Below are 27258 nucleotides of genomic sequence, written 5' to 3'. Positions count from 1 at the left end.
TTTACATTACCTTTACCTATGGAACTCATCCAAGAATGATGATGAGGCGCGAGAATACATGTTGCCAAATTCCACTGAGTCTATATTTTCGTTCAAAAGTAAGTTTATAGACATTCCAACACATTTATCACTTCGAGGTGATTCACAAAGCACTTCTTCAACATTATTTAATGATGTGGATGTATACTCAGCATCACTTGAGAGTTCACAAGGAGATGCAAAATCAGTACCGGGAAGAACGTTTGCAATAACGTCGGCACACTGCGACGAATTCTCGCGAGAGATTGCGCGACGTTTTGCAAAACAATTGCAAAATTGAACTTTGCGGCCGCTTAGATTGTGTTTGGAATGTTGTTTTTGTCCATGCTGCATTGGAATAATAATTCAAATTATTATTATTATTATTATTACTGTCGCAGATCTTTGACTGTGATAAATTAGCCATTTTTATTTTTTTCTACATAATTTTCCATAATATTTCAAAAGCTCAAGGGAATTGGGTGTTGAACCAGGTAACCCCTTACCCTTGCGTACGCCACTGCATTGCACGAAATTTGATTCTGTCGGGGTGATGAATGTTGGAGTTGTGGTTTTATCTTTTCCATTGATTAGCACTTTAAATATGTTTCGTTGCATAAACGTGTTTCGTATACTGTGATCTTCTTTCTTTCTCCGGTAAGCATATTCTCATTTACTAATTTTCTGCTTTTGTTTCGTTTGACAACCTCCAGGAACGTCGTTAGGGGGGGGGGGGGCTGCGTGGACTCGGCAAATGTTTCTGTATTTTACTTGAAATTTTAATTTGATGGCAAATATTGCAAAATTGTTCTTCAGTAAATTTTGCTTACAGTTTGAAACACTGCTCCCAAATTTCCCGTGCCATGAGGACTTGTACTCATTCTTCTACTGCTTTCCTGTCGAAAACAGATGCAACGCAATAGCTGCCGCTAATGATTTTATAGCCCGTCCCGTTAAGGGAATTCGGAGGTCTTTTGAAAATGTACTTTTCCTCCCTGCCAGGTCAAAATTCGGGCCGATTGACTGGTAAGCGGTAATAGATGTTCTTCGGGATCGACGTTACTTCTACCGGAGCTCTTTGGAAACAATTTTCATTCCTGTCTCAGATTACGGAGACAGTCATAGTGCGGTGCGTGATAGATGTTGCAAAATAAAACTTCAGAGGGAGGGGGATTGCCGCTAACACATGGCTATAATGAAGAATAAGCCACCCCTCATTTATGGAAGATAACGAGGTATGTACTAAATTATTAACAATGATCTACACGCTTTAGATACATTAGCTTTTCAAATTCTAAAGCGCTTTCTGTTATCATTTGTATAATTACTCAAGGAAGATGGCGGAGTGGTTTGCACATCGTGCTACGATGCGAGGGGTCCTGCGTTCGAATCCTGGCCTGAGCATGGATGTTTGTGAGTGTCCATTCATCAATATCATCATATCGTCACTCATCCTCATCTTCGCAAATTAGCCAAAAGTAGCACAAAAAGATAAGTAAAATAAAGCAAGTCAATCAATCATTACTCATAGAAGTGGAAATCTTCTTCCCACGGGATAGTGTACTCAGCTTGTGCAATTTCGAGAGAATGTTTTCTAATTTCATTTCTAGGTTGGTTATTTTTCGTTTCTTTTTGTTAATCGCGGCGGTGAGGATGAATGATGAACTGAAGAAATGGTGATGGGACAAGCATAGTACACCCATGCCTGACCAGAGTTAGAGCTTGGAGCATCTGGTTTCATACCGTATTACGCTTACAGGTCGGAAGCCGAATTTTGTAATAAACTGTAAAAGTAGGCATCGCTGGGTGCATAAAAAGCCACGTTCGACTCACGCATAAAAATAAAATTAGCCAATTACTGTGCGAAATCTGTTATATCCAGTGCCATCAAATATTTAGTCCTACAATTTGTTATCCAACGTCATCATCTTTGAAGTTTACAACCAGACAGGGACCTCCTCGAAGGGTAGTGGGTAACACGATCGCCTCGAAATAAAAGGTGCTAAGTTCGATTGTGGTTTCAACTATATACATGAGATACCCAGCAGAGGATTTATTGGACTTAAATTCCCATATTACAGATCCATCACCGCATTTGAAACCCTAGCTTGTGGACCCACAGCCAGTGTAATCCTATGACGGGTTCTGTCTTGTCTTGTCAATATTCCTTCGTGATTGTCCTTTCATCTTATCATCATTCGTCCTCAACGCCGCGATTAAAGCCAGTTTCTGAGAACTAGATATTATCGTAGGAATAAAAGGGGAGGATAACAATGAAGCAAAAGCAGAAAATGTATCCACAATTTCCAAGTTCTTCCCTGCAATATGCTAAAATTCACATTTCTTCTTCTTCATATTATTATTATTATTATTATTTTCTTTGACTAAAGCATTTTCCATATCAGCAATTTCATCTACCTACTATTCATCATATTCGTTGTGATTAACCGAATGCAAATAAAGTTACGCAAATATAAGAAAAATACAATAAAATACCAAAACAATCAAGTCAACACTTGTGGCATCAAGTGCATACATGTATTTTCATCATGATGGGTGCCAATTTGCCTGCAGTTTTAAAAGTTTTTAGCGTCTATAAATCTGCACCCCTGCTCATTACTCTAAGAAAGAGCAGCACTACGTGCTTTGTAGTACTGAAGGATGACATACTCGGAAGGCAGTTTTATCTTGATGTCAGAGAAACCCTCCCGTGGTTGTAAACACAAAAGGGCGGAAAAGAGCCCAGTGGACCTTCTGGCTTCTGGCCCTGAATGCCGACGGCAGAGAGAATGGGATGTATCCAATTCTCTTTGGCCGACGGTCTATCCGTTTCATTTCATCCTTCCTCAATTTGGTCACACCCTAAATACATGTGTGCGGGGTGGTACACCCTCAAATTTGTCTCTGTCAGCTTGAATACAATAGTATCACGAATGTACTCTTTCCAGAAATAGGTTATGACGAGAAATCGGTAGAAACTTTGTTTCACTAATAAAATAAATATGCCGCTGTTCGGTATCTATCTGTCTGCCAGAGAATTTGGACTGGTAACCTAAGAAAGAAAAAAGAAGTGGCAAATGCAAACCCCCATTAGCCGCCCCCGTGACGGAGTGGTTAGCACATCATGCTACGACGCCAGGGGTCCCGAGTTCGAATTCCGGTCAGAGTATGGGTGTTCGTTGAGTGTCCATTCATCAATTTCATCGTATAACAACTCATCCTGATCGTTCCAATTAGCCAGAAGTGGCAGAAAAGCGAAGTAACATCAATCAATCAAACAAACCCCCATTACTGGCCTCGCCGATGGCGCAATGGTAACGTCGCCGCTTGTAATCAAGGGTTCCAGGTTTCGGATCCCATCGGAGACGCACAGTAGTTCGGATCCCACTTTAAACTGTAGGTCCAGTCCCGATTAACCTTCCTGTGCATAAAGTGGGCTTAAAACGCCAACTCAATCAAGCAAGCCACGATCATTATTTTTTTGTACAATTTTAACACCCTAGTGTGTATTATCCCCTTTTACAATTCTACCCCCCCTCTCTGCCGGAAAAACATCCTGCGTACGATGGTGAGTGGCGTGCGTGTGTATATGACAGTTGATTTTAATTCAACAACTTCTGTCTGTCTCTCATTCTCATCTCACTCTCATACATATATACACATACATACATAATGTTGGTTGTTGTTAATTTTCTTAATGATTTGATCGTGATTTTTCTGGCATTTGCCCCCCCCCCCCCCCCCAAACCGATCAACCTAATTTAGCTACGTCCTTGACAACCTCCGTCCAGGCTTTTGTGTGATTCACGTCTTCCATTTCTTCTTTTGGTTCATATTATTTCCCTTACGTTAAAGAAGCGATTAAATAATGCAAAAATGACGTTTCGAACTTCTCCATTTCTTCAATGTATTGGAAATATCTGTTTGTGATTGCAATTTTCACCCACTTCCCCTTCCGCGCACGTATCTGTGAAATATGGGCATTTTTCAAAATCAGTGTTTTACGGTGGATTCTGTGCACATGTCTCTCGGAACGTTGTGGCAACATTGTTTCTGAAACAGTGAGAACAATATGGCAGATGGAGAACAACGTAAACACGTAACTGCTGTTCAGGAAGGCTCGTTGGAAGGCAAGTACTTAATTTTTCTTTCAAATACATGTAATTATGTTAATTGCAAACACCAGTTCTCACATGTTTGATACATTCTGCAACATTTGTACCACTTACAAGCCTTGTCGCTAGACTTGAAGGACGATAGCAATTCGCAATTTAGCAGATGAACTGCAAACTCATGGTTTCTCTGTTTTGGCAGTTACATTTCAAATAGTTGCTACTGTCAAGCAAAGTTGAATTTCTTATCAAGTAAATTTTGTTTTGCGTTTTATATATAAACTTCGTGGAACAAAATATTTAGAAATATTTTTGAAACTTTCTTTCTGAAAGTAGCAAGGGTTACTTGATTTGTTGTGACGCAAAACAAACTATGCTGCAAGCATTATTTGACCTTGTTTAGAAGTTCCTCACTGCAATCTAGGAGTTTGTACTGAGGTAAAAACTCTTTGAATTCACAATGCATAGACAATGTGTGCTTGATGGTATCAAGCGTTACCCATTTAAGTTTGTAATATTGCTTTTTGCATTAAGCATTGTAATTACTATTATAATTTGGAGGAAATATTTATCTTTGCATATGAAAAATTGTTGAAGCAATATATCTATGATGATCAGCTCATTTGTTGTTGTGGCACTTCTTTTTTGACGCAAACAGTGATATGTAACCCACAAATTTCCATTTATTTGTTGTTATTATACCATTTAAACACTTTGTTGAAAATGTCTGAAAAGAACTGTCAGTAAGTTGAACACTAGAACACTAGGGTAACACTTTACTATACCGCAGACGGATTTCTTCAAATTTACAGGAGAAAGTACTTACGCAAATCGTTTTCTGTAGGGTTGTTGATGTTCGGGAATGTAGTTTCGATCCATTTTAATGCGAATGCATGTGGTTTTCTACGAAAATCTATTTCCGACGCGCTATTGCTGCTGCCGCCATTTGCTTTCTGCATGAGAGCACAATACGCGCTATTGCTGCTGCTACAACATGACGTGTCGAGGATGCGTCGTAAAGTTGTTGCCGGGTGTGGAATTTGTAATTCCGATGTTGTCTGTATATGCTAAATTGAACGAAAGGAGTGCTAATGAAACCTAACCTAACCTAGTAGGCATACCTAGTCCCCGTGGTGCTTCGTGGGGCTATCGTATGTAAGAAATAGACATTATTTTAGTTAGAAATCAATTATTTCACCTAAAGAAATGTTCTGCACCGCAGAATAGTAAGTTAGCAATGTAAAAAATTGCTAAATAGATCATTGATAGGTGTCTCCGGTATAGTAAAGTAGTACCGAACACTAGAATATCCAAGAAAGGCCAGGCCAATTCGGAGAATGCATGACTTATCATGGTCATGGCAAATTTTGTCTCTGTTGTAGAGCACAATGGAATTATATCACATGAAGTCTAAAGAAAATGATTGAACCACGTTTTCTTTAGGTCAAGCCTCTACTGATAGAAAGTCTGCATTCTCTTACCATTCAATATGCCACACTTTCCTTCTCACTTCCTGTAATTATCGTAGTGGTCAGAGGAGGCTATTGCTTGTCTTTCTTAACGTCAGTATGATGACTGCTGTCAATGGCAGGAATGGACACAAACTATCATCTTGAGAAGACATGCTCAAAAACACATTTCTTAAAATTTGCAGGAGAAATGACGGGAAAGTACTTACGGAATTGAGTCCCTGTGGACTTTTGGTAGCTGGGAATAGTGTTTTATCCATTCATGCAACTTATTCGGCCGGTAAATAATATCATTTTCGACATTAATGTATCTCCGTTGCATGATAGCTCGTGCCACCATTACCGTCGCCTACGTGAATCAAATGTTCTGTGCGTTCGAACATGTAACCCCCTGTCAGTGTAGCAAACATGCGGTAGTTTTACCAGATGACGTGTGAGCGTTTTTTTCTTCTTTTTAATTTTCTTTGTTTGCCTAACCTAACCTTCCATGAATGGTTTGTGGATAAATTTTCGCTTAAAAACCTTTTGTGAATAGTTTGTGGTGCATTTTTCGGTTCGTAAGTTTGGAAACACTGCATATCAGCTGACAATCGACAACGTAAGTCAAAATTTGCCCGCCGTATAGCAATGACCAATAAATACTTGTAATGTGAAAAGTTACGCTTTTTTCAGAGAAAAAACATAATCCCAAGTTGAAATATGTTCTGCTATGCATATAAGGTATGTACAAATGTAAATAATTCAGAAATAAGCGAGTTAATTGTGTTTTCACTATATCTAACTGGTACCGATACACGATAGTAGTATTTTTTGGTGAAGGAGGTTGGAAATACTGGACACCCACAACTTGAGTCAAAATGTGCCTGCCATATTGTGTTACAGAAACGAAGCAAGGAATCAAAAAAATCACTCTGTATGCGAAAAATTTTGTTTGTTTTCCAGTAAAAAGCATAATGGCACCTTGAACTATGTTCTGCAATACACGATTGGTAAGTACGAACCATGCGAAACACAAAATATATCCGATTTTAATGTGTCTCCGATATAACGAACTGTTACCGTCAATGTAAGAGAAAAGGCTCTTTGTTTGGAGGGGGGCTAGGGACTTAGTGGACTTAAAACACCAACTCAATCAATCAATTCACACACAATTGATTTGTTCTTGGTAAATTCCTCTCCGTAATAGAGTAACTCAGTTCTGTGAAAGATAACAATTGCATCTCCGAACAACTGATTTCTTCATTTTTACACAAGAAAGTACTTACCAAAATGAGTTTTTCTAGCATTTAGATTGTTCCTGGAGGTATTTTCTTTCGTCGTTGAATGTACTTGAGCGGGAATTCTTGTGTTTTTCACGAAAAATATCTCTCCGACGCACAATTGCCATTGCTGTTCTTTCCTTCCTGTACGAGAGCCGGGTGTTGCGCACGTTTAATGATGTAACCTCCTGTCAGTGTTGTTTCCAACCACGCCGTCGTGTTACAAGAAGATGAAAAAACTAAAATATACATTCCTTATATTACTACGACCCAAAATTTTAACTGTTTGCCTAACCTTGCCAGAAATGGTTCGTGTGGCTATCCGTAAATGGTTTTTGGGGCTATCCGTCAATGGTGTGTGGGGCATTTTTTGGTTAAGAAGGTTGGAAACACTGTACACCCACTGATCCACGACGCTGTGGAATCTCTGGAGAAAGGCAGTAGAGAAGGGGAGAAAACGAGTTTGCAGAGCGAAGCAGTACATGCTCCTGTAAACGGCTAGTAGCTACAGTAGTTTTTTCCCCACCACACAATTCTGTTCTGTCTCACGCAGAGGTGTGCAGTTAGGGCCCCACACTTTCTTGAGCATGGCTGAAGGTGGGGGTGATGTGATCAGCACCATGCAACTGGCCACCTTTACCCCCAGTTTCCTCCAGGTACCCACTCTATATGACACTGTATAGGTGCTGGATCTGCTTGAGCAGGTGGAAAAATCTTCGTTCTCCCCTGCCGGGGATCGAACCCAGTTGCAGTAGTATTCCCAGTCATTCACCATTTTCTCAACTTTCCCACATATCAATTTTTATTAATATTCTAGGTTTTTCTCATTACGGACATACACAAACATCCATGTCCTAGCCGAGATTCGAACCTGGGACCCCTGACATTGCAGCCTGCTGTGAAAACCACTCCACCACGGAGGTCATCAACACCTTGTATTTCGGTCTTGCAAAATAGAGTGGAGAAAAATAAGTGAAATTACTCGCTCCTCTATCACCCTAACGGTGTTTCTTAGAACAAAAATGCACAGAACCTTTTATGTAGATTATTTTTCATCATAACCTCTTTTGCTGTAAAGTGCTTTCCAAGCAAGATATTTGCAAAAAACCTGATTTTGGGCGACATTTTTCAAAGATGGTGGCCAAATCCGCGGTGGTACAGGGGGGCAAAATTAATGTTGTTAAGAATCCTTTTAGGAAGGTAATAAAATTTGTTCCAGCTTTCCCTGAATTTTTTCCTTACTGGACTCCAAAATCATCCATTGTTGACTGGCCTAAGAGAAAAAGTTCCAAATGATTAAACAGTTCACTTCCTCTTGTGATTCCACTCCCAAAATAGATTCAGTTTAGAAACTTGTTTCTTTCGTTCTTATGATTCTCAGTCCTGTGCAAAATTATAGTTACTTCGAATTTCTGTAATAAATTTTCACTTTTATAATATGGGACATTAGAAAAAATATCAAAGTAAAACTTTCAGTCCAGATATCTGATTGATAACTAAAGTACATTGACAATATGATCATAATTATTAGAAAGGTTGGTGAAGATGAGGTTATCTCGTCTATTATTTTATAGATCTTAGTCTTGTTGGCACTTCCTATAGAATTCCTGTGCAACAAAATGTCTTCAGATGATGTATACTTACAAATGTAAGCCAAAGAGCAGCATTTTCTACGACACTATAAATCTGCCATAAATTGTGTATGAACTTTTTCTGTTGTTTTTATATTGTGGAGATGCTGAAATAATGTACCTCTGTTACCTTAGCCTGAAGGCTAGATGTACGTGATTGTTGCACCCAATACATTTGATGCAGATTGTAATTTTACATTTTACTCTTCGAATTTTCACATGTTGTGTGTGTAGAATGAAATGTTCTAAAAGAAAAATGTGAAAGTGAATATTCATAATAATTAACGGATTATATATTTAATTGAAAAACACAAGATTAAAAAGTAAAAATCATGATTAAACACCTGTATAAGTATTTTTCTACCTATTACTGCACAGAAATAAAAATGGAGAAACAATTTATAAAAGGAACGAAATTAAAGTACATTGTCCATTTAAATTTCTCTATAATTTTATTTCATAAGAGTGCAGTAACATTGTCAGAAAAATTTTCATCTGAAGTCAAACACACAAGGTCTCCCCATGACAGTCAGATGCCATATCACCTGTGTCACTGGGGCTTTTTCTGAAATACATTAATATTAAATAAATTGCATACTCCTTTTCTAATATAACTCCTCACAAAGATGAGGATGAATAGTTATAAGATGATACACATAAGGGCAGCACACAACATGAGTCCCATAGAGGATTATTGGTTCCAGATGCTACAGCCTCGTAAGTCTCCATAATGCAGTCCAGGGTGTACCACATGAAAGTGGGGTTGATATTTTGGTGTCTTTAAAAAGGGGTCACTCATCCCTTACACCCCCAGTTGTTGAAATTGAGAATACCCCCCTTCCTTGTGCCTTTGTGACAGCCCACAGTGGAGATAGCTTTACCTCTCTGTAATGTATTTAAATTTCAATATACTATTTGATACACTAATGTGAAGGTTAATTTTGTTTAATTTGTGAACTTTTGGATTTTGGGTTCCATGAAAGATTACATTAGAGGTCTGGTTCGATATTAAATTGATTTTGAGTTTTTTCCCTTGCATGAACTAAAACTGTTCACTCTTATGCATTGCCACTGAAAACATAATCTTAAAGAAAAAAAAAACATAAAATAAATTTGCTTGGTGTTCTGATAATGTTCTCTCTCTTTGCTCCTGAAATTTTACATTACCCCAGAAATTCAACAGGTAGTGTCGCTTATTTAAAAAATGGATTTACGAAACAGAAAACTGGTTCTCTGTAACATATCATATGACAACATCTGCGATAATAAGCAGTAGCATATTGTTTCAGCCAGAGGGGCCTGGGCAACTTTACATATGGGTCTAAAAACTCAATATCCTGACCAAGGCAAAATTTATTTTATTATAAAACATAAACTAAACTTAACGTTTCAACCTACTAGCAAGGTCTAGTGAGAAAATGGAAGGAGGCCAAGGAAATAGAGAAGAAAGGTGAAGAAGACAATGAACTGTAATGAGGGGCTGAAGATAAACAAAGAATGGAAGGTGGTGTTAGAAAGAGTGGAAAGGACAAGAGAGAAAGAGGAGAGAAGAAGGAAAAAAACGTGAGATAAAGAGTCCAACCACATGCCAGATGAAAGAAAATGTTTAGCTAAATCACCTTTCAGATGAAAGTACGGTTGACAAGGGAAAGCCACCTGCTAGAATGTTCCAGAACAACTTTCTAATAGTCTGGAGGGGTGCAATTTTGTGCATATATATCGTCCTGTTTTGTACTTTGTTACATTTATACTTGGTACAGAGTCTGAAGAAGACCTTGCTAGTAGGTTGAAACGTTATGTTTAGTTTATGTTTTATAATGAAATAAATTTCTGCCTTGGTCAGCATATTGAGTTTTTCATATCATGGAAACAAGTCTTAATGGTGTTATATATGGGTCTCCTCCGAAGTGCAGAATTAATTTCCTTGCTCGCAGTGGTTATTGATAGGAAAGTATCCCTCATCTCATACCTTAGTAGTGTAGTACAGTTATGAATCCAGCAAAAAGATTCAGTTGCTCAACCAGTCGATGCCTTACTGCTACACAATAAACAATCATACCTGATAATGCATGACCTTTTACCAGTAATGTTAGTTTTAAACGTGATATTTAAAATGTAACTTCCCACAAAATATTTTCAAGGGGGCTCCAAGCCTCAATATGAAATTGAAATATCTGAGATAAATTTCCCACATTGTCCACGCCTGTTACGTTTTACTTCAAAGGGTCTGAGGACCTCAGTAGGAGTTGGAGCCCAGGGACAATTATCCTTTTGCCCTAAGGGCCCTTTTCTGCCAGGATAGGGTATACAGCGTTGAGTTAAATGTCACCGTTATTTTGGAGGATTTTGTGAAGTTCATTTTTCTTTTATATTTAAATTTTGTGGACATTTCTGTCGAACCATGTCTTCTTTTCCAGTGGGTTACAATTTTGTGATCTACAGTGCTCGATGTGAAAATTCCTAGCTGCAAATTTGCTTGTTCGAGTTTGGGAATAGAAGGAACTAGGAAGGATTATTTCATAGATCATCTTCAAGACAACGCAGTAGATGGAGGAGGATGCTTTTGCATATTTTCCTAGCTTGGGGAGGGTACTTCGTAATTTTTTCTTAGCTGGGGGATTTCATCCCCCTTCGTCTCTTCCACCCCACACACTACACTGATGGTGTATTAATAAAACTGTTCTTGTTTCATGAAAAGTCTTTATGAAATATTAGTGGTGTTCATTGAGTGACAATTTTTCAGTGAATAGAGTCCCATTGCCGCTTTGTTATCTATATCTCAAGACAGGGATCCACTACCATTTCTTCGTAGCAGACAATCTAGAAGTCCGGTTCAACTCCCATGATTGAAATGATAGGTTTGCTTGAGTGTTGATTCTTGGCCTGGGGCAACCAGGGAATGACTTTCTGGGCTGAAGACACATCCACCTCAAAGTCCAAAGAGGAGTGTTTACTATCCTTTAAAGAATTCCTTCAAAACAGTATTTTTTTTAAAAAAATATCTGTGTATTATATGTAACCTATTTTTTAAAAAATGTTGCAGGAATAAAATATTTGGCTGCATGAAGCCATCTCTCCCACCCCTCCTCCAAAAAAGAATACTATATTCCTTTCCCGGATTCTCTGGAGTAAGAGAACGCGATCGCGTTCTGTGCGCATGTTGAAGGGTGTGCGACTCGTCCAATGAACGGGCGGAGGGGAGGGGCATCCACGGGAGGGGGCGACTAGACTGCTCATTCGCGGTCCAGTAGTTCTGTAGTAAACATGTCAGCTCGCAAGTCTAGGGGAACTCTACATTCAGGAGAGTGCCTGAATGTGTTCGAGAACAACTTATTTGAAAAGTTTAAAACACATGTCTTTGTTTTTTACAAATGTTTAAAACGTTTAAAACAAAGTGTTTTAAACATGTTTTTCAGACTTGTTTAAAACACATTTTGATACATGATGTTTCATAGTTTGTGGTTATTTGCATGTTTTTTTTTTTTTTTGAAAATGTATGTTTAAATTTGTTTTAATTTTTTTTCTGTTCTTCTTAGCATCAAAAGACAAATAAACGTGCAATACACTGGCCATTGTTAAGAATAAAAGAAGAAATTGGCAGCAGAAAGCGTTTTGCTTTACGGCCGTTATACAGCGCAGCACTTCGTTGCTTTCATCCCGCACCCTTCCCCACCTAGTCTGGCCCCGCCCACAAGCTTTCCCTTTCTGCGCGTCGCTACTCCAGAGAATCCGGAAAAGCAGTATAGCTGTGCTGCTGCATTTCTAATTTTTTCTTAGAGTTAACAGAAATTCAGACCATCCTGATTTAGTTTTGAGAAGCTATTGAACTGATAAATAACTATGAGTCTATAACAAAAAATGGAAAAGCAGAAAAGCAGAGTATTTGGGATAAAAGTTAATTTCTTGGACAAATGTGGAGAGGTGGGGCCAGCTAACTATTATTCGTCCGTCCCACTCTGGCATCATCTCGGTAATTTTTTTTTCACTGAAGGGGCCTCAAACATTTTACTTGCAGGGGGACCCCAGACAACTGCGCTATGCCACTGGCCATGATATTTGCTACAACTATGAAACCAGTTTTTATACTGGTTTCTCAAGGGCCTCCGGATGGTGCAGTGGTAGCGTCGTCACCTTGTAATCAAGGGGTCTTGGGTTCGATACCCGGTGGAGGCACATAGTGATTCAGATCCTACACTCATGCTCATAAATTAAAGATAATGCTGAATCTTGTTCAAAGAAATATTTGATGTGCACGTTGCAGCTTGAAATGATGTCCGGGTACTGTACCAAAGAACCTGTGTTGACTATGACCTTGATCCAGTGTGTGGTGGCGCTGTAAGCAGACAAATGACTCACAGGAGCAAAACTGCTGACCAGAGTACAGTGCCTATAGGAAGTGTGGAGTTGTGTTCGGTTGTGCGAATGGTGAGTGTGTGTGTGAAATGGCTCAACGAACACATATTGATGATGTAATGAGGGGAAGGATACTTGGGCGGCTAGAGGCGGGCCAAAGAGAGCAGGTCGTGTCACAGGTGCTCCATGTGCCACAAAGTGTCATCTCTCGATTATGGCAACGATTCCAACAGACTGGAAATGTGTCGCGGCGCTACAGCAGTGGACGTCCACAATGTACAACACCACGAGAAGACAGGTATCTCACCGTAAGTGCCCGGAGACACAGACGGAGTACTGCCAGGGGCCCTGCTCGAGACCTTGCAGCTGCCACTGGAACAGTTGTTTCCAGACACACTGTGTACAGATGACTCAACAGGCATGGTTTATTCGCCCGGAGGCCTGCAATTTGCATTCCACTGTCACATGGTCACAGAGTAGCCCGTAACAACTGGTGTAGAGAACACAGGACATGGACAATGGAAGAATGGTCTCAGATACTCTTCACTGACGAGTCCAGGTATAGTCTCAACAATGATTCTCGTCGTGTAACCATCTGGCGTGAACCAGGAACCAGATACCGACCCGGTACCATCGTCGAAAGGAACCAGTATGGAGGTGGTGGTGTCATGGTGTGGAGTGGCATTATCCTGGGTTCACGTACACCCTTGCATACCGTCGACACAGGTACTGTAACAGGTCAGTTGTATCGGGATGTTATTCTGCAAGACTACGTTCGTCTTTTCAGAGGTGCAGTCGGTCCTACGTTCCTCCTGATGGATGACAATGCCAGGCCACACCGAGCTGCTATTGTGGAGGAGTACCTTCAAACAGAAGACATCATACGAATGGAGTGGCCTGCCTATTCCCCTGACCTCAACCCAATCGAACATTATTGGGATGCTCTAGGCCAACGTGTCGCCGCACGTCTTCCACCTCCTCGGACTCTTCAGGAGCTCCGACAGGCACTGTCGCAAGAATGGGAGGCCATACCCCAACAGCTGCTCGACAACCCCCTCCAGAGTATGCCACGCCGTTGTACTGCATGTGTCAATGTACATGGGCATCACATTCCATACTGAAACCTGTGCACATGCTCAAAGAACTGTGGAACAACATTTTACAATCTCCCTTGCTTTGTATCATATGTGCGCTCTTTGGTTTTTCTCACGTTTTCTGCAATAAACAGGGTTAAACAGGGTATGTGGATGTCTTTCTTGTGTGTTCAACATGTGTCTGTGCTACCACAACTAGTTTGTTTCAGTGCTGTATCGTGGGGCACCAAACCTCTATTATCCTTAATTTATGAGCATGAGTGTACATTAAACTCTAGGTCTAGTCTCGATTAGCCTTTCTGTGCATAAAGTGGACTTACAACTCAACTAAACGCATGGCCATGAAATTAGGTGGATGGCAGAAGTTTGCTCTATTGCCACATTGGACCACAACGCCGTGTATTTGAAGGTTTAAGAGAATGAAAGATCTCGTTGTAGAATTGGTCTTCGTAATCCATATGATACAAACTGACAGTATTTGCACGAAAGATGAGGGATGACCCAAAAGTGCCCTAGAGAGAGATCGGTCTGACACTTGACCTAGGTAACACAGCCCGGTTGATGTTGCCACTTAGTGCACTGGAATTGGCAACTTTTGTCCTGCTCTCGCTTTGCTTTTTCCATGTGTGGCACCAGTGCAATTCTGCCCAACTGCCTATTTTCATTGCCGTGGGTTTAGACAAACAACACAATCATTAGAACTTTCTTAGTCTCTCATGTTCTGTGAACTTAAGAATTACAGTCAGCTAATATAATACCCAATCAAACAAAAATCTTAAATTGGATTAAAATTCTTGGGAAAATTTGACTATTGTGTATGCTTGGTTTGAAGTCAGATAAAGTTTATGTGAAGTTTGAAATACTGAATGGAGTTTTGCTTCAGTTGGATGAAATGGCCATCTTTGATCAGAAAAGTTGCATATAGTTGAGCAGTTTAGGCTAGAGGTGACAATATGTGTAGGATACTCAAATATGTAGCAGACTCTTAAAAGGAGAGGGCAGTAGCCCGTGAAATTTCCTAGACATGCTAGATGCTCTTTCCTTAAGGCAAATGGGTTGGGGAAGTTACCACAGTAACCTGTCTTCCCTAACCTTGTTTTTTTTTTTGCATCCTGCCCATATGTTTTCTGTATTGGTCAGGGAAAACTTCCAAATTTTATCCTAGAGGAGTTGCAGAATGTCTATTAAACCTTGGCTGATTAGGTCTCATTCTTTGGCAATACAGCACTGGATAAATCTGAGAACCTTTCCATTCTCTACTTGTAAGTGTTGCTAACCTGTGTGTATTCTAGCCATTAAGTATCCAAAGATTGGGAACATTTTTCCCTAACTGATGTAACGAGTGCACTCACGGTCCCCGAAATGACGTGTCAATCATACCCCGGCACGGGGCCAAACGTCGTTATGTGTACGGGAAGCCGGTCGTGACTCTCGGTCCAGGTTTTCAAGTTCGGTACTGAGACGGTCGTTTATTGTCATACTATTGCGAGGCGGGGGTAAATACCTTGAAATATTATACTGTTTTGTTTACCTTTGATATGTAGATTCGAACAATCATAACACACTAATAGCATAATATCTGTTACCTGAAAAATGTCAAATAACAACACTGACGAACGGTAAAAAGTGAATATATATATTGTAACAACAAAAAAATATTGCAATCAACAACTGTTTACAAAGCCTCCTCAAACTTTCACTCATTCACTCTCTTTCACACACTTGAGGTATTATAACATGTGAAGTATAGATACAAATCACGGATCTCATTAACATATCATTCCTTTTTAGTTTTAAATCTTAATGTGAATTTAGGGCATTTGTCTGCCAGCTCCTGTGCTCTTTTAAATTAACTTAAGTGCCAGCCCTCGGAAAGCGGTTAACTAAGACAATTGGGTCGGCGTGGTTAAATCTTTCGTTCGAATGAATGTATGCATCCAGTCGTAAGCACGACATTATACAAGTTTCTCAGACGGGGGTAATACACATAAGCCTCTCTCGTCCAATGAGAACAACTACACAATTACATAGCGATGCAACACTTAATCGGCTCCAGCTGCCGGAAATACACAAATCAATCATCGGCGCGAGCAAAAATTACATCAAAAACCACTATGCAACAAATAATACTACTTCATGCGCACGACCTTGCAATACAAACTTACGCTTTCTACAATTAAAAAAGACTCATCAGTCAACTATTGACAAGTTAAATGGCACGACGCGGCGGTCGGTTACACAAAAAACGGAGCACACTTTGACAATTTACACTAAATATTAAAGAAATGAAATGGAGCTTCTAACGCTGAATGCAGACAATTAAATTAGAACATCTGAACATGAAATAACCCTTTTTTACAACAATACCAAAAATTATCAGACACGGAAATTAGGTTCAGGGTTTCCTGAGTAACTTTGGAAATAAGTGAGACTTCGGCGTTAACAGTACGGTGTTGATACTAACAATGCACGTTTACATGGACATAGACCCTCTGAAGTATACTCTACCGGACTCTGCTGCATTGCGTAATCATTCATCTCTCCTGGATGCAGGACTTGCACACGGTTCCTTTGTGGCGAAATTGTTCTCCGAGGTCGATCGCGACAAAGATTAATTGCGACGATATGGTGTACTTGCACCTCCTCAGTACTTCGGGCGTTCCTCTTGTCACTAGCGTTGGGTGTATGTGGTCACGCGCCGGTCCGGAATCTCTCTAGGGTCGGGCATCAATTGGGCGTCGTTCTGCAATCATCTCTCTCTGGTAACGGGCTTCGGTTGGGCGTCGTTCTGGAGTCGTCCTTCTCTCTCTCTCTCTGGTATCGGGCTTCAGTTGGAACGTCGATCTGGAAACGTCCTTCGGGCTTTAAGCAGTGGTTGGTTTTGGCGTCGTCTGGCTGGCTTCTGCATCATTGCGGGTGCTGGGGAGGCGACGGCCCCCCTTCTCTATCATCTTTAGCCCTCCATTATTATGTAGTCCACGCTTGGCAAAAACAAATCACCGCGTAATCTTCACCAAAATAAGGCGCACACTGGTAACTCTCTATCTGCAACTCGCTCACGGTACGTAAGAAAACGAAGTCCACGGACACAAAAACAATAATCACGCGATTATTCCCAGGGGATGGAAATGACCTCTGTCCATTGTCTTGAAACGCGGTCACCGAGGCATCTTCGATCCTTGCAGGCTTGGGCTCCAGCTGATTTTCCTGGTCATCCGTGAACATGGGTTCGACCGCCCGCTGCGACTTGAAGCCCCGTCTCGACGAAAATAATCTTCCTTTTCTCCGTGTTTGCAAATATGTCATCTTCAAAGCAATGACAGCTCGGCTGTCACTCAGGAAAAACCCGTCTCCCGACATCTGGCTCCGATACAAATTTATCCACAAAATAAAGAACCTCACACTTTTATATTTGAACATAAAATGAATCAATAAACAAAAATTAATTTATATCGAACTGCGTTTCACATGTCACTAGATACCGTGACACTGATATGGACTGGCATAGCATGACATCACCAGAGGCAGTGTCCTGGATATATGTTTCCAAACGTGACGAAGACCCTATGCTTGGAAATTGCAAACTGATCATGAAGGTGTGACTTTTCTACATTGACAAGAGTCCGGGAACAGAAAGATGATGTGTATAGTACATCTATGTAAAGACTAGATTTTGGAGAATACCTGGATATTTTACTCATTCCTCACAGATAAGGGTTAAGGCTCAGCTGGACCTTTGGCATTTGAATGGGCGAATTTTTTCAAATTTTCCTCTCCATTCGAAAAACCTCTTGAATATTTCAAAATATGAAAAATTACATACACTTAGAATTACTTCTAGAGCATTGGCGTGAATTTTCATGTAGTTTTCTTTTCACTGTTGTCTACATATTATCAATAGTTTAATAGACTTATGTAATCACGAAACTATTGTTAATATCTAGACTACAGTGAAAGAAAACTACACGAAAATTCACGCCAATGCTCTAGAAGTAATTCTAAGTGTATGTAATTTTTCATATTTTGAAATATTCAAGAGGTTTTTTGAATGGAGAGGAAAATTTGAAAAAATTCACCCATTCGCATGCCAAAGGTCCATCCGACCCTTAGTGAAGAAATGAGGAAAGAAAATCAGGTAGTTTTTCAAGGAACATGTCAGCAATTTACTATGGGAACCTCGATATAGTCTTTATACCGATATACAATTGACAAAGCTCTGAAATAATAGAAAAGCACATGTAATAAAATTGGCCACTGCTTACAGGTACACAAAATAATAAAAATAGAAAAGGCCTGTTTTGAACTACAAATCTATTAAGAGTAATACTACATAAAATCTTATTTTCTGAAAATAGTAGAACAACCAGTGCTGGACCATTTTATACAGAAAGACCCGTTAGAATGATGAGAGCATAAACCTCCCTAAAATATACTAGAGATCAACTCATATTTTTCCTATTGCAACACCTGGCCTCCCCGATGGCGCAGTGGTATCATCGTCACCTTGTAATCAAGGGGTCCCGGGTTCGATACCTGGTGAAGGCACATAGTGGTTCGGATCCCACTTTAAACTGTAGGTCCAGTCCCGATTAGCCTTTCTGTGCATAAAGTGGACTTAAAACAACATATCAATCAATCCTTTTGCAACACCAAAATATCCCACCTGCTTGTTTATTTTTCTTTGAAAAATGTTCCTCTGCTATGACTGCATAGAATATAAAGTCATCACTGGTAATGCAAGCTAACAGTTCAGGCATTTATTATGCAGTTTGTAATAAAGACCCAATTTTTGGGTAGATAAATAACATTGTCGTAAATTTCTGGTATTTAACTACTCACTGGATAAATACTCCTGCCCACCTAAAAGAGAAGCACCACTGGTAGCTTAAATTTTCAGATGGTATGGAGGGGTTGATTGACACCTCATTTTATATAACCCTTGTGGTTACTTTTTTAGTATGTTAAGGGGCTCCAAAAAACTGATAGAAGTTATATTGATGAATAAGTTCATGACAAATTATTATTGTGGATCCAAAAGAAAAAGGTTATGCACAAAATTCTTTTCTACTTTCTAATCCCAATGATTACTTTTCTTTGCAATAAATGTTTGCAGTAGATTATTTACCTATTACAAAATTGCAATAATGTGAAAATTATTTCTTGGGGCTTATTCAAATAGTGTCATACCCATGTGCAAGTTCCTCGTGGAGTTCCTCTTCAGGTTCAACATTGTCATTCCATTTTCTTCTTTGTTTTCCTGCATATCTCTTACCATCAGGTTATACAACAATACACATTTCTATTCTCTCTACCATGCATGCTACATGGCCTGCCCAAGGATGACCTCTTGATGTAAATGATTCTATTAATAGCAGGGAATGATACAGCTTATGCACTCAAGTATTATGTAACCTTCACCACTCACCTGTTGTTTCATCTCTTTTACATTCGGGTATCTAAAGATTTTATTTTTGAAGACTTAGATGCTTCTGTTTTAGTGTAATAAATCATGTTTCTCATCCGTACTGAGCTACCGGCAGAATTACTGTTTTAAATATTTTATTCTTTAAATTGTTTGATATTAGGTGAGAGGAATAAAAGATTATGAATACAAAAGTAACATGAATTACCTGAATGAAGTCTGCTTTAATTTTGTCTTTATATTTTTCATTTATTAATATTACTCCTAAATATTTTAATTTAGAAACTGATTCAGGTTATCTATAATTAGGTTTTGGTTATTAGTTATTACCTAACACTTGATTTGTGTTTATTCACTCACAAGTTATTTATAAATGGTTATCTGACACAACCACATTTCAGAATGTAGCCTGAGATACAGTCTAGCGTACTAATATTTACAAACCGTTGTGTATGCTACATGTAAGTTTCAAAATAAATTTTCTCCTTTATATGGAAAAATACCACCACTAAATTTTAATACAATGTAGAAGATAGATGGAAGCTCGAAATATCTAAGAAAAACTTCGCATACCATAATAATTCAATGGTTAAAATGTGAGATGAAGTCTTCTGTTTACCAGCTACAAGAATATGATATATTTCCCATCGATTCGGGTGTTTTTATCCTTATATCTTCCCTGTTAGCTTGTTTTTTTTATATATATTAACATAACTGACATGAACAGACTAAATCCATGACGTCTTTCCATGCAGTTCACAAAAGCCCTGCTTATAAAGCTGTTGGAAATTTTTAAGTTGACCTGCATGTTCTGCTGTATAGGGTGAGTCATGCACTTCTGATTAAAAAAAACACCTGTCTTCATCCTTCACCATCCATCTTAAGTTGGGATGGAGGCTGCAAGTCGAACCCAAACTTACTGTAGGGAATATTTAGGGGGGGGGGAGACTGAAGCGACATTCTACACATGTCGCTTGAGAATGGACCAATCAAGAGCAACTTTTCACACCGTAGCAATATGACAGGCTGCACAAGCCTGCGTATTCAGTTTTTATTTTCCATAATTATACATATATTAAGTTTTGGCTCATATTTCATATATTTTAGTTATTTTTACATATTATTTCCATATTTCTCAACATATGCTCCATATTCGCACAGTAACTACTACATGTCCCTGTGTGACTGAAAGAGTTGGGTGAATTCCTTGCAAATGACTGACAAATTTGAAATATACTCCCATTATTTCTTGCGATACTGAATGCAGTTTTAGTCAGTATAAATCCATCTTAAAAGACAACAGAAAGAAATTCACGTTCGAACACTTACAACAAAATTTTGTTATTCATTGTTCTGGAAACAGAAAATGAAAACACATTTTGCAATGTCATAGTAAGCATACTGTATTTTATGTAGCTCGTGTAGTGTCTTATATTGATAAGAACGTAAAGTTGTACAATTTTAAGTTCATATTTATCTCCATATTGTGGTGAAAATAGCTAAATACGTATTTACATATTTAGCACATTTTTACTACATAAAAATCCGTTCCCTGGCAATAAGAAAGGTTAATTTGAAAGGCGATCCCAATCTACCATAACAATTTAATATTAACTAAGGCCGGTTTCACCTTACTCGGTTGATTCGTTCCAGAGATATACATTTGAAAATAACGTGTTTCATGAGTAAGCAATTTTCAAAAAGAAATCGGAAAATCTGGTGTTTCATAAAAATGGGATTCACTTCCGCTCACAAAAGATGGTCAAAATCAAAGATGGCAAGGGTCAACATTTGTCTGATTCGATGTTGAATCACCTGGTAGATACTTTCATTTGTACAATTGGATCCTAATTTCTGATTACATTGTCGTGTTCCTTCTCTACAGGGAGTAGTGCTATTTTCACTCCTGTCTTGAGACACACTTCTTGCAAAAAAAACAAACTGATTGATAATAGTACCATGACATTGCATTTGCATTTCCTCTTCGGCTAACATTCATGATTGCATCATTCAATTCTGTTCTGTCAGGCGTTGCTGACTGGGTTTACTTATTTAGTTTGTTGAACTTGCAGAATATTGATTTCCAGTAGATTGTCCGATGTAGTTAGAAAACCTTGTTTAATTGGTCTCTTCAATTGTTCATCTGATTAACACACACATGCAATTAATTACATCAATCTTCTAAATGACGTGTGGAATGGAGGGGGTCTGTCTCATTTAGTAGAATTGTTAATGTCATTTGCAATATATGTATTTGAGATTGTTGTTGCTTTGAACCGCCCAGGAATAGGCGGATTTACTAACTTCTCGTTGAGTTGGATGACTTTTTGGTACTTTAGTATTATACGGACTACTTCATTTCAGAAGATACAATGCGGGTATCCCTTATCGCACAACACTAGAGCAATTTGCCTAAGTTGTTAGGTTAGGCTAGCTAGGTTAGCTCTCTTAGCATAAATAATCAAATTTTCAGTGTATTTATGCTAATAGAACCAAACCCAACAGACCTAACCTAACAATGTAGGCATTCCTCGTGTGAACGAGCTTCTCGGTGATACGAGTATAGCTGAATTGTGGTTGGTTGGCTGATTTAGTGTTTTAAGTCCACTATATGCACAGTAAGGCTAATCTGGACTGGCCTACAGTTTAAAGTGGGATCCGAACCACTATGAGCTTCCACCGGGTATCGAACCCGGGACCCCTTGATTACAAGGCAACGACGAGCTGACTTTTGGGAATCACAATTAACAAAAGGCTAATTGTATGAATTATATATTGCAAACTCTCAAATACAGTGTTCCTATTATGTCCATGAGTGTTTATTTTGCTTTCCCAGAAAACAGACTGTCTGAAATGAGGTGGTCCGTATAATACTGAAGTACCGACTTTTTTCTTTAAAAAAATCTTTTAAAACGACCTAAAATAATTTTCGCTCTGAAAACGAAAGCTTGATTTTTCAGAAAGTACGAGAGAATAGTTGAATTATTCGATAAAAACTCTTTGTTTGGTGTTTCAACTACTGACGCCAAGGGATAAAAAACAGCAATTAAGTGCTGTTATTTTTACTTCAAGGTTACATAAAATACATCGCAAGGATTTTCTGCATAAGTTATTCATCTTCTTTCAGAGTGGGTCTTCCATCATCTGAAAATACTGTTGTGTTTCGCGTACATCAGGATATATATATTTTTTAAATATTGTGACTAATTTTACTTTAAAACCACAGATTAAAGCGATAATATTGCAGAGGCCAGCCACCAAGGAAACCTCAAAGTAGGCTTCAAGTTTGCTAGAGGAAAAGTAAATTTAGTACAATAAATTATTTAATCCATTTCCAACATTTCAGTTAAAATAATATCGTACTTTTGCATTGACCGTATTTTCGATTAATAGCGAACTTGCTGAAAGGACCATGCCAGGAAAGTTAACTATGTAAGTTGTGGTAGCAACGGCATTTAAAATTCACGAAACAACAAGTGAGAAGGGGGAAAAGAGCCTCCAAAAGGAAGGAAAATGCAATAGAAACTGAGAAAAGGTTCTGAAAGCCGAAAAATGCAAGATAAAAATAAAGTTTTCTGTTTCTAACTGAGGGAAACTGACTGATACCAGGTTTAGCATTGTTTTCAAGTCTCAGAAAGAAATATGATTTTTTTTCATCAACTTCCGAGCCCTTTGCACAGGAGTGTTTTTTTCCTTCTTCGTGGTTTGTCTACAGAGTGTCTGGCTTTTCACAGGTTCTTATGGAGCGATGCCATGTGTGGAGAAACCGTCGCTCCAAAAGAACTTGTGTAAGCCCGCACTTTCTAACCTTGACGCCTGCAATACTGTGTGAACGCGTTGTTTTCAAGCTCGCGCTTTCAAAATGTTCAGTGATGTACAAGTAAGTCGTGGCACGATTGTTTACCGCGGGATTTTTTTCCAGGCTGACAAGGGTTGTGTCTACTCACGTCAAGAACAATTGCAAGAAGAAAACGAAATTGTATTACGCCAATACTAAAGCCAGAGACTCCGTGCTAAAGCTATCGAGCTTTGCGCGGCGTACTTTTGTTTCACAGGTAAATCTTGTTGATCGCAAATTTTCAAAAAACGACTGTGGAACCTGATTAACATTCTGAAAAATGCAGTTCACACATTTCAAAACGACAAAAATTGAGAACAACCACCACGTTACAATTCATCCAAATTTAACACTACCTCAAAAAATATCAGTTCAATTATATTACTGGCCTCTTAAGTAAGGGGGCGATTTTTGGAACTACATTTTTTCAATTTTTTTTTAAAAAGAGTGTGACGACCTCGTTTGCTTTACCTTGGCTAGAACCGATGCTTGGGAATATTTGGCAACACTATTTTTTTGGCATTGCGTAATGCATTTTAATTATTTTTTAATGGTAAAGTATCGAAGGATTTGTTTGCAACCGTACTTATCATTCTTGTAGGTGCGTGGCGACGCTACAGTTTAGAATTTTTGTAATCACTTTGGGGCCTCCCCGATGGCACAGTGGTAGCGTCGTCGCCTTGTAATCAAGGGGTCCCGGGTTCGATTCCCGGTGGAGGCACATGGTGGTTCGGATCCCACTTTAAACTGTAGGTCCAGTCCCGATTAGCCTTACTGTGCATTAAGTGGACTTAAAACAACAAATCAATCCAATCTAATCACTTTTGCTATATTGTGGGGGGCCACAGCCGCTCGCCCGAAGTGAATTCCTTATGTAAAATTATATTTTGTTGTAGTTGCAATCATCAGGAGGTGGAATATAAAAATGTTATGCCTTGTCCCCCAAAATAAAACAAAAGCAACTGTGTGAGAGGTGTCATCTACATTTGAAAAGTCCGCGCTTTAAAATTTATCGATTAAAAAGTAAATACAATGTTCGTATTGCCTTGGATTTCAGATGTGTCATATCTTCGTATATATAGAAATGGAAACAAAGAAATGAAATGTTAACTTGAGGTGTATAGATATAAAGTGAATATTATAGTATGTCTTTCTATATATGGGAAATGAGTGTGTGTGTGTGTGCCGACCGCTGTGCGAGATACTCCAAATATGGACACTTCTGGTCGTAACATTGACTTTCAATAGAATCAGTACATCGACTCTGTTCGATACCCGGTGGAGGCACATAGTGGTTTCGATCTCACTTTAAACTGTAGGCCCAGTCCCAATTACCCTATCTGTACATAAAGGTGGACTTAAAACTCAAACATTGACTGTCAATAGAATCATTACAAGATAGAAGTGTCTGTGACTACCAGGACACCCACTATTCATTTATAAGTTAAGAAGCGACGCGTGGGAAGTAGGAAGCCAATAGAAGATTGCTTTTCAAAATTCACCAGGTGCATCAGACAGGTGAACCTAAAATGACATCAAATTATGTGAAATCGGGAAAGTTTCTTGCCGAAAGAAATGAAAGCGTATCTATTTTGTATTCAGTGAGAGTGACGATATATTTCCCTCGTCACGATATCTCATTTTACATGTTCACTCCAAATATAATCTGGCGGTCTTTGCAAAAATAGCGAAGATGACGCATGAAGGCTTTCCTGCCCGATGCAGCAGAAAGTGGACGCATCCTTCTTGTACTTGGCTGCGCGGACTGGTGCACGTTTCGTCGTTCACCTCCATCCATCAGGCTAAACCGAGCCTCCCAGAGCGATTGCATAGTGACCGCTTTGTAATCAACGGGTCCTGGGTTCGATCCCGGTGAAGCCACAATGCACATTGTCTAAAGTTATATATCTTTCAAATAAAGGTTTAACGTAACATTGTTTTTGATTGCCTTGTTTGTGTCGAAAAGAATAATTTCAATGCGTCTTTAAGTTCCTCTTATGGACCGATAAATTATCACGTAGAAATGTAGGACTCGAACCCGGATCTCTGGCATACCGTGGAATTTCTATACCAGCTGAGATACCGAGCCATCCCTCACCTGATTTTTCGCTCTTGCTCTTTTATGTGCGTGAAATTATAGTAAAATCTACCTTTGGTACTTCGCCACGTATTTGCATATTTAGGAAGGAACTCCATGATTCGAGAAGTTGGACGTCTGTGTCCTCGACTACTAAGAGTCTTATGTTTCTTAATTTTTGACCCATGAAGCCAAATTTCTAATTGTAGAGAAATTTATTTGGTCGAACAAATGATTGAAACGGTACCGAAACACAATTCATGGAATCGTGTTCAATTTGTATGTATTCGCAATTATTCGTGCTGCCTGTGTCCATTTTGATTTCTTATTTGATTAATTCAGGAAATGGAACAGATGTGCTATGTTTGCAAAAACTCGCGGGATTTCTTTTTTTTTTTTTTTTAATAATCATAATGCATCCTTTTTTGTCAGTATTGAATGCAGCAAGATTCCCTGATTTAGTTTCCCGAGATAATAATGGATACCCATGTAAAAATTATTTCTAAAGACCCAAACTTATGTAAAAAGTGTATTTGTACGCTTTCACGCGAAAGAACGGCGCGAAACAGCTGAGCAGGAACTAACATCTCCGAACAGGAGAACTTTGTTTTGTGCAATAGTCAGAAGAGTTCAAAATATGCTAGTTCGTTTCTTGTCAACCTCACTTGCACACACCCTGGATTGCATTTTGCAGACGAACGAGGCTCTGGCGACTGGCCTTGGCCAGTATAATTCTGTTATCCTTGTGTGTCCTCAGTGCCTCTTTACAGCCTCAGCTTTTAACCGAAGTCCGAATATTTTAATATTTTAGTTACGACACGACATTACATTTATGTTTATTTTAGTTCTGTTAACCTAAGTCAGAATATTTTAGTCTTCCAACGTTACATTTTAGTTCAGGTAAGGGGCTGAACCCCGTATAAAGTGACGGGTGCCAAAAATTTTAAGTTAAAAACAAATATGCTAGTTCGTTTCGATTTTTAAGGCAAATATCTCTGGAGCAAGCGAACGGAAACAACTTCGCAGCAGCGCGTACTACTTCGCTATGCCCACTCGGTGTCTCCCCCTTCTCTGCCACTATGCACGGCCTGACTCCAGAGATAGCCCGGACAGAGTATACAGGTAAATCTAGTTATTATTCTGGCAAATGAAGAGAATCTGTCGAGATTTTTTCATCACTAATCCAGTTTCCAAGCATGAAAAGCATTGATTTAGTAGTGCACTTAAATGACACAGCACTCACTGTCCGACTGACTTCTAGAGTCCTAACCACGATATGACATTTACTCGTAAAATATTATGACAATACATGGATGATAATTGTGTATGGGGAACAAATAACTACTTAACGCTTTACTGTTTCAGTCCCACAATACATACACAATATGATTGCAGAAAAGAGCAGAGGAAACTGCTATTAGAATCATGTGTTTAGCCCGAGAAATGCTTTAGTATCTCGGATGATAATTCTCTGGAAACTTTGTACATTTGAGTGTGTGTTCACCAGTTCCATCATATCATCATTCATCCTCATCTGCGCGGTTAGCCAAAAGTGGCTGAAAAGCGAAGTAGAATAAGGCCGGCTATTCATTTCCTTTAACATTTGTGCTAGCATAAATGCGTCCAAAAATCTTATAGCAGATAGTATTTTACACGAAGCATTTCATGAACATTTTGGTTAGCTTTTGCGATTACAGTGTATAATACATACAGCAGAAAAGGCACGTCGAGTTGCACCATCTATGGTGAATGCACGGTGTTTACAATTGAAACAACTAAAATATTCTTCGTGTTTAGTAAACACTATAAAGTATGTATTTAAGTAGCGCCATTCTTTTGTACCTAAAACCGTTTAATACGAAACGTTATTCCTCTCGGTTGAACAGTTATCGTCGTTCAAAACTGTGAAGTGATACATTGTTTACATTTCACGCGGCCGCCATTACAACTGGACTCGTGACCTAGAGGTCGCTTCTTATTGGTTA

General features: G+C 39.0%; 1 protein-coding gene across 1 annotated transcript in view; it reads left to right on the top strand.

The window, feature by feature from the left end:
• Positions 1-4028: 4028 nt before the first annotated feature.
• The window catches only part of atl (atlastin GTPase), an 82928-nt gene continuing 59698 nt past the window's right edge, over positions 4029-27258 (top strand). The window contains exon 1 of the mRNA XM_083137963.1: positions 4029-4148. Coding sequence (XP_082994089.1) covers positions 4091-4148 — 58 coding nt within the window. The 5' untranslated portion in view covers positions 4029-4090. The remainder of the gene's footprint in view (positions 4149-27258) is intronic.

This window comes from Lepisma saccharinum, chromosome 16 (assembly GCF_977018435.1).
Source record: "Lepisma saccharinum chromosome 16, izLepSacc3.1, whole genome shotgun sequence".
NCBI classification, from domain to species: Eukaryota; Metazoa; Arthropoda; class Insecta; order Zygentoma; family Lepismatidae; genus Lepisma; species Lepisma saccharinum.
This window is presented reverse-complemented; position numbering and strand designations above follow the sequence as displayed.